General features: G+C 38.9%; 1 protein-coding gene across 1 annotated transcript; it reads left to right on the top strand.

The window, feature by feature from the left end:
* The first annotated feature begins 5014 nt into the window (after positions 1-5014).
* LOC141628067 (uncharacterized) lies at positions 5015-6067 on the top strand. The gene has a single exon (XM_074441254.1). The coding sequence runs from the start codon at positions 5015-5017 to the stop codon at positions 6065-6067; it is 1053 nt and encodes a 350-aa protein (XP_074297355.1).
* Positions 6068-15931: the final 9864 nt, after the last annotated feature.

A 15931-nucleotide genomic window follows, 5' to 3' on the forward strand; every position in this document is an offset into this window, starting at 1 on the left:
TCAAAGTATTGTACTTTCTCATCTAGAAACGTTTGTAACAATAAGTTGTCCTTCTCAATTCTTTTCAAAGAATCAATCTAAGGAAACTTGGTTTGTAAACATTCTAATTAGAGTGTAGAGTTCATAGACGGAGTAGTCTTAGAACTCGTGTCGCAACCGGGGTAGGTTGTTGGTCCTTTTGTTGTTAGTGTTTTAAGTAGTCGGAGTAGATTACTTCACTTATCAATAAAAGAAGATTGGACGTAGGCCTTTAGAGTGTCGGCCGAACCAATTCAAAATCGTTGTGTTGTTTTTCTTTTCGCTTTTAATTCCGCTGTAATTTATTTTGTTTGTTCTTCATTAACGTTTTAGCTAGCAACAGTCCTGAATACTGTTACTTCTGGTCTGTAGCTTTTACCTCACTTGCTAAGACAAACAAGTAACAGTCAGAACAACTATCGCTTCCTGATTTCAACAAACTTACTTTGGCAATCGTGATACACTCTTAATCATTCAATTTATTTGATGTATCCATTTAACATTCATATTGTCAATCAACTTACTTTAAAACAATAAAGATTAAGTTGAAATTTTCAGTTAAACTCATTTTTTGCTCTTAAGCACAACAGTCTGCGATACTGTCGGTTTGGTCTGTTGCTTACAACAATTACAAAGCCAACTAGTAACAGTCTGTCTCACTGTTGCTCTAGTCAGTTCAACAATACGCCTTTTAACTTTCATTTAAAAGGGGTGTTTGTTAGATACTTGAGATATCATTTCATTTGACTAACTTAAATCAATTAAGTTTAGTTAAAATTTTTAAACAGTACCTAATTCACTCCCTCCCCCTCTTAGGTACTTAGAATCTTAAACTCTTCAATTGGTATCAGAGCCTCGTGCTCTTGATCGAGGCTAACCGCCTTAGAGTTTGATTCTTGGGATATGGATTCTACAAAACACTCCAAGATCCCGGTCTTTACTGGTGAGAATTTTGGGTGGTGGAAGCTCAAAATGGAGCACTATATCAAAAGTATCGATTATCAATGTTGGAAAATCATTGAGGACGGACCTGTTGTTATTGAAGAAACCGACATTATTATGGGTTATACTAAAATCATGGCCGAAAAAGATTTCAATGAAAATGATTTTAAATTGGCCGAAAAGAACTCGAAAGCAATGTCGATTCTTCAACGATGTGTTGGAGAGGCCAAGGTGAGTCGAATTTCCAGATGTCCTACGGCTAAATTAATTTGGGTCTCCCTTGTTCTTGTCTATGAAGAGACGTCTCAAGTTAGAAAACACTGTATGGACCTTCTCATGCAACAATATGAGATGTTTCACATGTCAAAGGACGAGTCCATAAATAGTTTTTCATCTCGCTTTTCGTGTATTATAAATGAACTAAAAAGCCTAGGAAGAAATTTCGAGTCCGAGGACACCATTCGAAAAATTCTTCGTAGTCTTACCACTAAATGGCAACCTAAGGTAACCGCCATAGAGGAAGCCAAAGATTTGTCCATTCTATCTCTTCATGAACTAATGGGATCACTTATGGCTCACGAGTTCAATCTCGATAAGCACTCTTGATACCGTCGTGGAGTATCAAAGATAAATTTATAAATCCAAACTACTATTATAGTTAGTGGCAGTCAGGGTCGAACCACAGAGAGGCGATGCAATTAATAGTTATCTAATCTTAATCTAAAGTAACAGTTGTGTGGGGGTTTGATTTGAATAGTTCTATAACTAAAGGGCAATCAAATTAAAACTAAACTAAAGTAAATAAATGAGCAGTAGATGAAACAGATGAAAATAAATATTAAAAGGATGCTAAGATGGTCGGTTCACTGTAGTTTCGACGGCGGCAACTCTAAGTAAACTGTTTTAAACATGTTAGACGGGAAAATAAACAGTCCTCTCGGTCCAATTTAACGGGTAGCAACCTTTCGGCCTAAGCTACGGGTCCCTAATTCTCACTAATACTAACTTTCGTTCTTGATTAATGATACTTAAAGCCTAAATTAACTTATCTCTCGATCTTGCTAATTTAGTCGTCTTAATTAAGTAGTCTATTTCCCTTCCCTATCTTTCGATCTATCGGGTCGGTCAATTCCTAAGCATTCAACTAGTCGCGTGCACTCGATTCGTCAAATATAGCAATTAAATTAATTAAGTCGAAGCTAATCTAACACGTTGCAGTCGATCGACCATGCAGAGTAGTCGATAGACCTACGGATCCATTTGACCGACCAACGACGTCAGTCGATCGACCAGAGCCCGATGGCAGGTCACCTATTGTTGAAGCCGTCTAACCTACAGATCTCCTACATCTTAGCATAAAGGATTTAGCTACTCATGATGGTGATAATAACAGCAATAAAATTTACAAATAAAGCAAATGAATTCATACTTAAATTAACTAAATAAATAACTAACATGAAATGATAATTTGGCTTTGGGAAATATAAACTAGCAATTCTAAACTACGGAGGAATTAAAGCAACAAAATTGAACAAAGGAACAGAGAATACCGTAAAGAAGAATTGAAGAGAAAAGATCAAACCCAATGCAAAAGAAAACTTTATTGACGGAAAATTAATCTAAACTAATAAATAATCAAAATTTCAACTTCTTTGTGTATTGAACCCTAATTAATTTGATCCCCATAGCAGTAGGAAGAAGTTACGTTATATAGAAGTGTCACGTAACTTTTATTCCTAAAACCTAATTACAATGGGCTTCGGAATTCTAAATTTGCGTCAGAATCACGGTGTGGTCGATCGACCACTATGACCAGTCGATCGACCAACCCTCGCTGCACAGTAGCTTCTGATAATCGTACTCTGGTCTATCGACCAAGAGCATCAGTCTATCGACCACTTCAACAGGTACTTGGCTCCAAAAGCTTCGTAAATTCGTCTTTCGGGCCTCGATACGCGCACCAAGTTTGCTTCCCGAGTAAATACTTCATGTCAAATATTATGCCAAGTACTCGGGGACGGATTTGGCTCATTTCCCGCTGGATTCTTCACATTTCTGCAATATTACACAAAAACACAAAAGTAGACGGAAATAGGAAAACTAGTAGCATAACCTACACAAATGAGCTCTGAAATGCGTGTAAAATAGGGTGTAAAACATCATATTTAGGACACGCATCAACTCTAGTGAATCTTCAAGGAGAAAGAGTCTTGCTCTAACATCCTCTTCAATTGATGATGAGGATGAAGAGGAAGATGAGTTCCCTTTGTTCTCTAAGAACTTAGTTGGAATGGTGAATGGCCAAGGACATAAAAGGTTCAACAATAATTACACGAAAAAACGATTTCCAAAGAGAAGACCTACTACCACCATAAGATGCTTTAAGTGTGGTGACAAATCACACCAAATTAAAGAATGTCCTAAGTGGGATGATGTTAAGTCTAAAGATAAGCGAGATAAGGCTAAGAAAGATTACAAGAACAAGGTCATGTCCGCCATTTGGGGAATTTCCGACTCCGAGGACGATGAAATCATCGAGGAGGAACTAGAGGCTAAAATGTGTCTTACAAGTCATCTCAAGGACAAAGTCTCAAAAACTTCTAAAATTGAACATCTTAAATGTCTCATGGCTCACCCCGATGATTCTGACTCAGACTCTGACAATGAGGTAAAACATCTAAAAGCCAAGGTTAGATCCTACTCCAAAGAAAAAGTATGTAAGCTTCTTGACAAACTTTTTGATAAGTGTCGTTCACAAAGTGAGAAGTTAGAGGTCATGCAAGATGAAATTGAGGAAATTGCTCAAGAAAATTTTAACCTTAAAAATGAACTGAAAGCAACAAACAACGTCACTGTCACCTCTGAGGCATATGATGAAGTTAAAAGAGTGAACAAATTGAACAAGCAATTGTCTAAAGAACTAGAGTGTCTTAGGTCGACCCCCAACGATGTCTCCGACCTTGAGAATGTCAACACCACTCTAGTTATGCAAATGTCCAGGATAACTAAGGAGCGTGATGAGTTGTTAAAAGAAAAATCTGTTTTCAAAGGAGTAATCGATGACCTAGTTGATGAAGTAAAAGTACTTAAAGTAACAGTGTCTCAGACTGTCACCTCTAACAGTAGCAAAGAAAGTTCAAATGAACTTGTCACTAATCTATCCAAGGAAAATGTGTCTTAAGGTTAACATAAATGCCTACAAGAGGGAGATTAGAATGCTTCACAAAAAATTTGTTAAATCTCAACATGAATCTCCCAAATGTAGTTCATCTAGTTCTAAAATCGTTCACATAGAGAAATGCATCTCGAGTCTTAAGCTTAATGTTCAACAAAAATCTGAAACTTTCATGGAGCTTAAATCCGAGTATGTGATAATGAAAAAGGAGCTTGAAAACTCTAATGAAAGAAACAAGTATCTCACTTTCAAAGTCGAGGAACTAAACAAGGAACTTGTTGAGGCTAAGAATGTTTCAAAAAGATGGGAAGGTAGCCAAAATGTCTTAAACTTTCTCACTAATCAGTCCAAAAGATGTGATAAGGTTGCCGGTCTCGGTTTTAAGTAGAACAGTCGGTCTGACTGTCACATCAACAAATCGGATCCAACCAAAACCGATTTTAGAAGAAGGAAATATGTTGGTCATCCTGAGTACATCACTTGCAACTATTGTGGTAAGACCGGTCATGTCTTTAATGCTTGCAAGAAAAGACATAATGATATTAACAAGAACATCAAAGTGGTAAAACAATGGCTTACACTACTGAGCATATGAATTTCAAATATCATCCACTTTGTGGCCAGCTTAAACTATCCCACTTAATGTTTGCTGACGATCTGGTATTGTTCAGTAAAGGAGATGTTTCTTCTATCATGGTCCTCTTAAGATCTTTTGCAACTTTTTCTGTTGCATCTGGACTTTATATGAACAATACAAAAACTTGTTCTTACTTTAATGGAGTCCTGGGCTGGGTTAAGAAAGATATCCTCCAAATCTCTTGGGTCATTGAGGGATAGTTACCCTTTAGGTATCTAGGAGTCCCAATCACTTGTGGTAGGATGTCCAAGGGGGACTGTAATATTCTGGTGGAAAAATTGGTTAGCAGGATAAGTAGTTTTGGTACTAAGAAGCTTTCATACTCTGGCAGATTAGTACTTGTGAACTCTGTTCTCACTGCACTCTACAACTATTGGATTAACATTTTTGTTATTCCAAAAGGAGTCCTCAATAAAGTCAATGCAATTTGTAGAAATTATCTTTGGGATGGCAGTCCTAATTTCATTAGAGTGCCTAGAGTCAGCTGGGCTAAGGTCTGTGTTCCAAAGAGTGAAGGAGGTTTGGGTATCAAAGATAGTATTACTTGGAACCATGCTGCAATTGGGAAATTGGTATGGTGGGTGTATTGTAGTCCTGACAGGCTATTGGTCAAATGGGTGAATCAGGTGTATATAAAAGGCAGAAATTGGGCTGAGTACACCCCAAGTGCAGATTTGAGCTGGGGGTGGAAGTCCATATGTAAAGTTCAAGAGAAACTGGCACCTGATTTTCACAATGGGCAATGGCTTCTGGACACTAAAGGGTATACTATGGCAAGTGGTTATGATCTGTTCAGGGACAAGTTTCAGACTGTACACTGGCATAAGATGGTCTGGAATAGTTGGTGTATCCTAAAACACCAGTTTATGGGGTGGTTTATTTCTAGGGAGGCTTTAATGCTTAAAGACAAACTTTATACCCTGGGGATTGCTGCTGATGACCTCTGTTTGTTATGTGTTGCAGGGACTGAGAGTCACTCTCATCTTTTTCAGTCTTGTCCATATAGCAGAAAAGTTCTTAGTTTGTTTGATAGCTTGGTTGGCACTGTTGATCCAGATGAGTCTCTTTTGTCTTGGATAGCTGCTAGGAAGTTCTTAGACCTGAAGACCGGAGTACTTTTGTGTGCTGCAATGGCTCTTTACTATCATCTTTGGATGCATAGAAATAGAGCTCGAATTGAAGGGATCCTACTCAGGCCTGGCATCCTGAGGGACGTAATCATGAAGGAATTCATGATGCCTGGAATTGATTATAATGATAGATTATGGTTAAGTAATTGTAATTTGTTTGTTTAAACCCAGTTTGTTGGGGTTTTAAAATTGTTTGTCACCAAAACGGTTGAGTTGTAACTTTTGTTATGGTCTTAATGGAAATGCTTACATTTCATCCAAAAAAAAAGTGGTAAAACAAATGTGGATTAGAAAAGATATATTGAGAAATGTGAAAGATAAGAAGGGACCCAAATTTATTTGGGTTCCTAAACTTAAAATCTAATCTCGTGTAGGGCTTGGTGAGAGGCGGCCGCAATTGGTAGTTGGATAGTGGATGTTCTCATCACATGACGGGAGATAGAAGCCAATTCCTCTCACTAGATGCATATGATGGTGGCAAGGTAACGTTTGGTGATGACAAGAAAGGTGAAATAATTGGCATTGGGAAGGTCGGTAAGTCATCGTTACTTTGTGTCGACAACGTGCGGCTTGTCAAAAGTTTGAAACATAATCTCCTTAGCATTTCTCAACTTTGTGATAAAGGTAACATTGTGAAATTTAGTGCTAATTTGTGTCCAATAATTGATGCCACAACTCATGAGATAATTCTCGAAGGAAGACGTGTCAAAGATGTTTATTTAACTGATTTAAACATGTTATCCGGTCATACCATGTCATGCATGAGTGTAATGAAAAATGATCCTTGGTTGTGGCATATATATAAAAGGTTTGGACATGTTAGTGCTAAAACTCTTAACACTCTTAGAAGACTTGACTTGGTTGAAGACTTTCCTAACATGAAATTTGATTTTGATAAACTATGTGATGAATGTGCTAAATGTAAACATGTAAGAAGTTCCTTTTGACCAAAAAGAATTGTGAGTACTAATCGCCCATTACAACTTTTACATATCGACTTATGTGGACCAATGAGAACTAGAAGTAGAGGTGGTAGTCGGTATGTATGTGTCATTGTTGATGATTACTCTAGGTTTGTTTGGGCACTCTTATTAAATTCAAAGAATGAGGCATTTGATGAGTTTTTAATTTGGTTGAAAAAGATTCAAATAAACTTGATTTAAAATTTGTTTCCATAAGAACCGATCATGGAACCAAATTTAAAAACTCATCATTTGGTGCTTATTGTAATGACAATGGTGTAGACCATAATTTCTCGGCTCCTAGAACCCCACAACAAAATAGAGTGGTCGAAAGAATGAATAGAATCCTTGAGAGTATGGCTAGAACCATGTTATTATGTCGTAAGTTGTCTAAAAACTTTTGGGCCGAAGCGGTAAACACCGCTTGCTATATTCATAATCGTGTCATGATAAGGAGCATAATCAATAAAACACCTTACGAATTACTACGTGGAAGAAAGCCCTACATTTCATATTTTAGATGCTTTGGGAGCAAATGTTTTGTCCACAACAATGGTAAATATAACTTGGGAAAATTCGATCCACGTAGTGATGAAGGGGTATTTATTGGCTATTCCGACCATAGCAAGGCCTATAAAGTTTACAATAAACTAACCATGTTAATTGAGGAAAGTGTACATGTCATATTTGATGAATCTACCGTTCTTGGGCAGGTACAAAATGAGGATAAAGATGATGAAGATGAATTTGATATTGGTCTTGTAAGAAAAGACTTTGTGTTTGCGGATGAGGAAGCTCCAAATAATGACGCTATGCAACAGACAGACGGACAGTTACCTGCCAATGTCAACAACAATTCAGGGGGAATAGTCAGTAATACTGATACTACCTGTTCCTCCTCTCAAGCAGTAACAGACTCAACCACTGTTGCATCCACCTCGAGAACAACAACAGTGGAAGACACCGTCACCACAGGCGAGCATTCAGACCCCATTGAAGTCCCCAGTTCTGATCAGCAAACAACAGTCATCGACACTGTCACATATGAGGGGGAACAAACCACCATTGTTCCAAGAAGGTGGAAACATCAAAGCTCACACCCACTATCAAATCTCACAAGTGATTTAAGCTCTGGAATCAAGACTAGATTCTCCATCAACAACTTGACCTACCTCAACGAGTATTGTGCCCACAATGCCTTCATCTCTCAAATCGAACCCACCAATGTGACAGTCACTCTGACTGATGCAGATTGGTTGATTGCTATACAAGAAGAACTTAATCAATTCAAAAGGAACGAGGTATGACACTTAGTCCCTAGACCACCTAATCGTACCGTCATTGGTACTAGGTGGGTCTTTCGCAATAAGCTTGATGATTCCGGAGAAATCGTAAGGAATAAAGCTAGACTAGTGGTGCAAGGTTACAATCAACAAGAAAGTATCGATTATGACGAAACCTATGCACCGGTAGCTACGCTTGAGGCCATACGATTATTAATAGCTTTTGTGGCTCATAAAGGCATTAAGCTCTTCCAAATGGATGTCAAAATCGCTTTCTTAAATGGATATTTGGAAGAGGATGTCTTTGTAGAGCAACCTCCGGGCTTCTTAAACAATGATTTTCCTAAACATGTTTTCAAATTAGACAAAGCTCTGTATGGTTTAAAACAAGAACCTAGGTGTTGGTATGATAGATTGTCTAAATTTCTCATTGAAAATGGCTTTAGAAGAAGTTCCATTGAGAAAACATTGTTTTTGAAGCAACAGTCGGACGAACTGTTGGTTGTCCAAGTATATGTTGATGATATTATATTTGGGGCAACCAATGAAGTACTCTATGCTTATTTTTTGGAACTAATGAAATCGGAATTTGAAATGAGCATGATGGGTGAGCTAGGATTTTTCCTTGGGCTCCAAATCAAGCAAACAAAGGATGGAATCATGATCCATCAACAAAAGTACATTAAGGAAATGCTTAAGAAATTTGGGATGACTAATAGTAAGTCTCATGATACACCTATGGTAGCCGGGTCCAAATTGGACAAAGATGAACTCGGTAAGAATGTTAGTGAAAAGGTGTATAGAGGTATGATAGGCTCACTTCTTTACTTGACCGCAAGTAGTCCCGACATTCTTTTTAGCGTTTGTTTATGTGCTAGATTCCAATAAAATCCGAAAGAATCTCATTTTAAAGCGGTTAAACGTATTCTTCGATATTTGATTGGAACACAAGAACTTTATTTGTGGTACCCCTTACATTGTCCATTTGATCTTATAGGATATTCCGATGCGGACTATATGGGGTGTAGTGTTGATAGAAAGAGCACTTCCGGAATTGCAGCGTTCTTGGGTCCTTGCTTGATCTCCTGGGGCTCAAAGAAACAAAACACGGTTTCTTTTTCGACGGCCGAAAGTGAGTACGTTGGCGGCGCTCATTGTTGCTCACAACTTCTTTGGGTAAAACAATAACTTATTGACTTTGGAATTATTTACGACTCCGTTCCCATCATGTGTGATAATACGAATGCAATAAATATTTCCAAAAATCCTATTCAACATTCTATGACTAAGCATATTGAGATTTGTCACCATTTTATTCGTGATCACGTAGAAAAAGAGCATATTAAACTTAGTTTTTGCAAAACCAGTGGACACGGGGGGCCCACGGGGTCGGTTGGGAAAACAAGCGTTTGCATTTGTGGAGTCGCCACCAATTTATTGTGGAAAATTGGAAACCATTCGAATACTTCGCGTCATGTCACGACACAAAGTAGTGACATAGACACCAAGAACTCGTTACCCTTAGCATTCTATGTCTAGAATGACTCTCGTGGATGCCAATGAACACGGATGTTCACAGAAATCTGGAGTAAGGGGTGAGGGTACATATTAGAAAGCTCTTTTGATCGAACACCTAATCCCGCCCGCCTCGATAGTGGCCTCTACTAATGATTAGGGAAATTATCTACACTTGATATGTTGTCAATTATATGCATGCAATGCAACATCCAATAAATTAATCCTAGCATGTGAGATTTAACTACGTCGGTGAACATGTAATTTAGCACTCATTAGGTCAAAGTAGAGATTTAAGGGTGATTACATGTGGAGGCAAAGAAACAAACGATGATAATAAAATACTATAAAAAAATACAATAAATTACAATGGTTTGATTGATTTACGTTGAGAATACACTTAAAACAGAAAATTTGAGAACAGAAAAGAGAAAATAAATTAAGGGTAGAAAACGAACAGATTAGTAATGATAATATGAGTAATAGTTGATTAATACCTAAGCTGATGAACTAGGTCAAAGCAGAAACGGAAGTTCAGAGGAATAACTCAACCCGGAGCAGGCGTAGCACAGCTGCGTCCCTTGGTAGAGGCGCAGTGGTCACTGCGTCTGTTCCTAAGGTGAGTTCTGGCTGTGAAGCCGGAACTGCATATCATTAATATTCGTTGGCGATTTAACGATCGATTATTGATATTTGACTCAAGTAGAAGTGATTTAGCATAATAATGCATTTAGTCATAAAAGCAATGAAACATGAATTAAAACTAATTAAAACTAATTAAAACGAATTATGAACGAATTACGGCAAATTATAAACGAGTTAAAGTTAATGAAAACAAATTAGGTTAAATTAAAGATAGAAAAGACGTGATAGACGGTAATGAAAACATATACAAAAGGTCGAATTTCAGAAACTTGATATAAATGAATCGAGTCTCTAAAATCCGGGTTTGATGTTTAACGACGAAAACCCGCTAATATTGATTAGTAGGAATCTAGGTCGGATTAGGATGATAAATTATCTAAGAACTACGTGTTAAAATTATTATGCGAACGAAATAAGAGGAAAAGACGGAAAGAAGAAAGAAAGAAGACGAATTAATAGAGAGCAAAGGAAGAAAAAGAAAAGCAGAAACTGCAGCAACCTCAGGAAGAGGCGCAGCAGGTGATGCGACTCTTCAAAGAGGCGCAGCAGTTGCTGTGTTTCTTCAAAGAGGCGCAGCAGTTGTTGCGTTTCTTCTCGACGTCTGTCTCCTGTTAATCCATAAAAACAGTTTGATAAAAGGTTTTTTAAATCGGTTTTAAACGTGTTTTCGACGTAAATCTTACAATGATTAATACAAAGATAAAATACAATAATAAAAGTAGGATTTACACCCTCAGACTTACATGTTTGACAAAACGAGATTGACTAAGTTAATGATTAGTTATTGTTCGACTCGAATGTACGACGAAAGTGCCGTCTTAAGAGGAATTAAACTAAATTGATTAAGTTGATTGAGTGGATTTGGTCAAATTGGTCGGTCATGCAAAACAAGGCTGGTACTCAGAAGGATCCGGGCTTACGTGGTCGAAAGTTCAAGCACGGTCTTAGAATGCAAAGAGAGAAGAGAAGGGCGGACACTCTCGTGAGAAATATGAGGAACGAAACTCCCTATTTATACTAATCACACGGAGGAATTAGGGTTACGGTAAATGTAACACCCCCTCATACCAAGGTCCCTTACCAAGGACTACCCCAGCATGAAAGACTGTTACCATCTCGGTTTCCCGAGGTTAGCATATCAAAGTTACCAATTCCAAACAACCTTTATTAAAGTATAAAGTTAGTGATTACATATTTCCAAAACCAAACCAAAGTATAACTGTGAAAGGCCTAACAACTACAAAGAATGCAAGCTAAGTCTCTTGATGGCGGACGCTAGACTCGAGTGATGACTCCCCATGACTGTCCCATAGTTAAATATCGGCATTACCTGTCATAATCTGCTCACCATCCCTGAATGGATCACCGCAGGTTTTACAAAACAACAACAACGGGGTCAGTACCGTTCAATCAATATAAGACAAACGAACAATGTAACCGGCTGATCATCCTCCATCCCCGGTCTCCCGATCTCACACAGTAACCGACTACACACCGAAGTGTGTAGCCCTGCCAGATTACCCATCGCAACAGGTAATCCTCGCCGCCAGTGGGTGACCGCAGCCCATCCTCACCTAGTCCAGCTCATCAACGAGCGACTAAGAATCCTTATCCCTTAATGTGCACATCTCCTCTCGTGACGGGTTCCACGGAGGGCAAACTAGGGTGTGAAGCCACTCTCGCAAGTGACTCCACCACAATCACACAACACCACAAAGATCACAAAATGACACACAACACCACAACCGTCACAACACAACCACATCACCACCGCCATCACAACACCCATACTCCGATGATCAGCAGATAACAATAATTACAACACAAGCACAGTCTTAAATCAATTAACAATAACTGAGTAGGGAATCCCTACCTTTTCGCAATCCGCTTACGCTGTAATCAACCATACAAATGCATAACAAATACTACATCGTCACCTACAACAACATTCACATAATTCCAATCACTAACTGCAAAACCCCATTTCCCCCAATTCAAGATTAAAGGCAAACCCTAAAATTAATCACCAACAAACATGGGAATAAAGACTTACCGACAAAAGGATGAATGATTGAATGCGATTGCTAAGATTGTCCATACATACACAGAGGAGAGATTGGGAGTGATTAGAGCGTCGTAGGTTTGATTAGGTTTGTAAATGGTGTTTTAGAAACTGATTATCGAATTATATAATCTCCAATTACTCCCAAATCAAACCGCTGAAATATTACTCGCTAGACCGGATACTCGGTCGAGTATAGAGTATACTCGGCCGAGTATCCTCTACTCGGTCGAGTATTCATCATACTCGGCCGAGTGTTCCCCGGCAGTAGCCAAACAGACTCACGACACACACTACTCGACCGAGTAGGCCATACTCGGTCGAGTACCGGCCTATAAAATCCGTAGTATTACAGTCTTCCCTCCTTAAAAAGAACTTCCTCCTCGAAGTTCCAACCCAACCTATAAAACATGGACACCTAACACTAACTCCACCAACCACGATTACTAGATAACATATCCTCTCGATATTGACTCCATAATATTATCGACTAACCACAATACAATTTTGTCAACCTTGTCTCACTTCCGTAACACTCACTAGCAACTCAATACCAAGACAATCCACAAAATAAGATCAGCCATCAAAACGGAATGTTACATTCTACCAACCTTAAAACAAACTTCGTCCTCGAAGTTTACTCACACACATAAACATCCTCATACAATCCGTTACTCTCACTCATAAACATCATACTACTACGAGCACTGCCATTACCTGTAATAAAATCGGCAATCACACAAATCCATCCTTATTCTGCACCAACACTCAAACTTCCAATTGCAACCTGTATGACCATCAAACTCTCTTGTCGCATCCTACTCCTCTTAAGATAAATGTTACGTCCTCGTAACTCACTAATATTAGGTCCTTTGTTATACCTCCCATAATCCTCATTACCACTGCATGACAACGATAACCCACTATAACCTCAACACCTACAACCATTCCTATATCCAGGACTCTCTTTCTTTACATGGGGTTCCGTGCCTCCAATTATTCTCGCACTCCCATAACCTATATCATAAAATCCTCGATAGCCACTACTCTATCTCTTCTACATTACCACAACACGACATACTTCTATATACATATACACTCATCTCCACAATCTTATCTCACAATCCTCAAGTGTTACACATACTTACATTAGCTTCTCAAGTTCATCTTCTTTACTACCACTACTCCCTTAACTTGACACGATACTAAGTCCAAAAACTCCGTACTCCCTGTCCCAAGGAAAGGTGCTAAACCACTTGTAGTTTCAAGTTCAATAACACACATGTTCCACAATTTCTTTTCGCAACTATGTCCACCAATGCCTCATCTAACACAAGATCAAAAGCACTCCAACAACCTCTCACAACGGTGTCCCATTAACAGAATATTACTATGCCATGACATCAACAACACCATACCCAACTCTCTCTCATACCATACTCTATTTTTACTCCTAAGCTGACACTAGTAAGAAACATCGGGAAACAACACAACGGTCTATATGCTCCGACCGACACTGACAAGAAATAACAGTGAACAAACAACGATCGATGACAGCACGAAGATACTCGTATCACAACACGAATTACCGTGCCCAGTGCACAACACCACATCGATGGTCATTGCAACTCTTACAATCCAATAATACTGACTCAACAAAACTTCCTTGACCACAAGATTGTCTTAAAAATGCTCTACCAGATCACGACGCAGCACATTAGACGGGATCACAAATACCAACCTTATGAATATTATCCATACCATGACTCTTGAGGCAGGAACCTCACACCATCACTTACAGATATTATACATACACATATAGGTATAACATGTGACGCGGAACACACACACATAACGACTCGTAACTATCACGCCACACCATTACTCGTGAGGCCAGGACCTCACACAAAGTTTTAAACACCTCATGGACCCATAATCAAATCTAACTAGCCAATCATGACCACGTAAGTTACCACCTGATAATGAATACCTCTCATCCGGACTTAACTCGGGTGCCTTTCATAACATATCCTCTCATACACACAATTATCACCCCTCCGGCAAATGTAGCCATAACATTATTGCTCAACTTCCAGCGAGCACCTCATATATCTACATCTTATACTCCCTCACAACCAAAAATACTAATCATCTCCACAAGATCAACCTCATTAGGACAGCTAACTTCCCAAAAGTAACATCATCCTCGACCACTAGTGACAATACTATGACGCCAACATCCTTCATGTGATTACTCTCTTACTATCACTTCTTAATATAACAATCCGTTTCCTCTCTTTGATTATCATCCCAAATAACGAACATTCAATCCATCAACAAAATCTACCTCAACATTATTCCCAATTCTATCCTTTATCATATCATTACCCAACTCTCCACCATAATCTCAGATCGTGCAAACACTCTACCAGCTTCTTATTCCCTTAATACCACGAAACTCACGACTAACATGTCGTCCTGCTCTCCTATATAACTATTAACTCACACCCTCTAGTGAGGTTATCGTACATATCCATAATTTCCTACCTTCATACTCCTTAACTCCGGTCAACGTTCTCTCAACTTACTTCCATCCCTCTTTCCCCCTTTTTACTCAATAATACCAATTAATAATTCATCTCCTTTCTCTTTCTACCTAACTCTTTAGTAATCCGATTACCTTCTTGTTACTCCACAACTCAAATTCCAATAATTCATATCGATATCTTCTCTTTATGTCTTATCACTTATCTCCTCCCATCATACTATTCACTCGCACTTGTTACCATCAAATCTACACACTAACGGTTATTCTTCAATAAGCCGTTGTGGACATGGGCCACGTCTCGGTCTGCGGATTTGGGCCGCAAGCCGATCCGCGGTCACGGGCCACCTGCACGCCAGGCCAATCTGTGGACATGCATAGGTCTCTTTGAAAGCCACGCTCGGCGGCGTAAAATGCTTTCGACCGGATCGCTTTAGATCGGTCGGTATCGTCTCGGCAAGGGCCGCTAAACGATGTAGAGATGTTCGGAGTCGCCACCAAGCATTTATGGGATGCCTGGAACCCGTTCGAATCCACTTTATACCTAGGTCAAATCAAGGCAAAAAGCGGTGTTTGACTTAGATACTAAAGATAAGGAGTCGTCCCCCTTTTAGCATTCTATGCCTAAAATGACTCTCGTACGCCCTGGATAAGGCCATCCACTATCCAAAGGTTCTGAGTAAGGGGTGAGGGTACGTATTGGGAAGCCCTTTAATCGGACACCCAATCCCGCCCGCGTTAGCGGCCTCTACTGATCGATCGTGGTTGTTTAAGTGCAAAAGTTGATAGAACGGTTAAAATGCATGAATGCGCATCCAAGAGTTTAACCTAACATGTGAGCTTTCTAAGTCGGTTTGTTAATCCAAATATCAAGTATAAGATGTCAAAGTTGGATTTAGATTGATTTGAGTGTGAAAACGGAAATTAAACTTCCATTTACCAAGTTAGGATTACGATGCTTAACACGATCCATTTATTAAAAAAGGATGTCAAATGACAAAGTGTAAAAAGGTAAGC

Source organism: Silene latifolia, chromosome Y, assembly GCF_048544455.1.
Source record: "Silene latifolia isolate original U9 population chromosome Y, ASM4854445v1, whole genome shotgun sequence".
Classification (NCBI taxonomy): Eukaryota; Viridiplantae; Streptophyta; class Magnoliopsida; order Caryophyllales; family Caryophyllaceae; genus Silene; species Silene latifolia.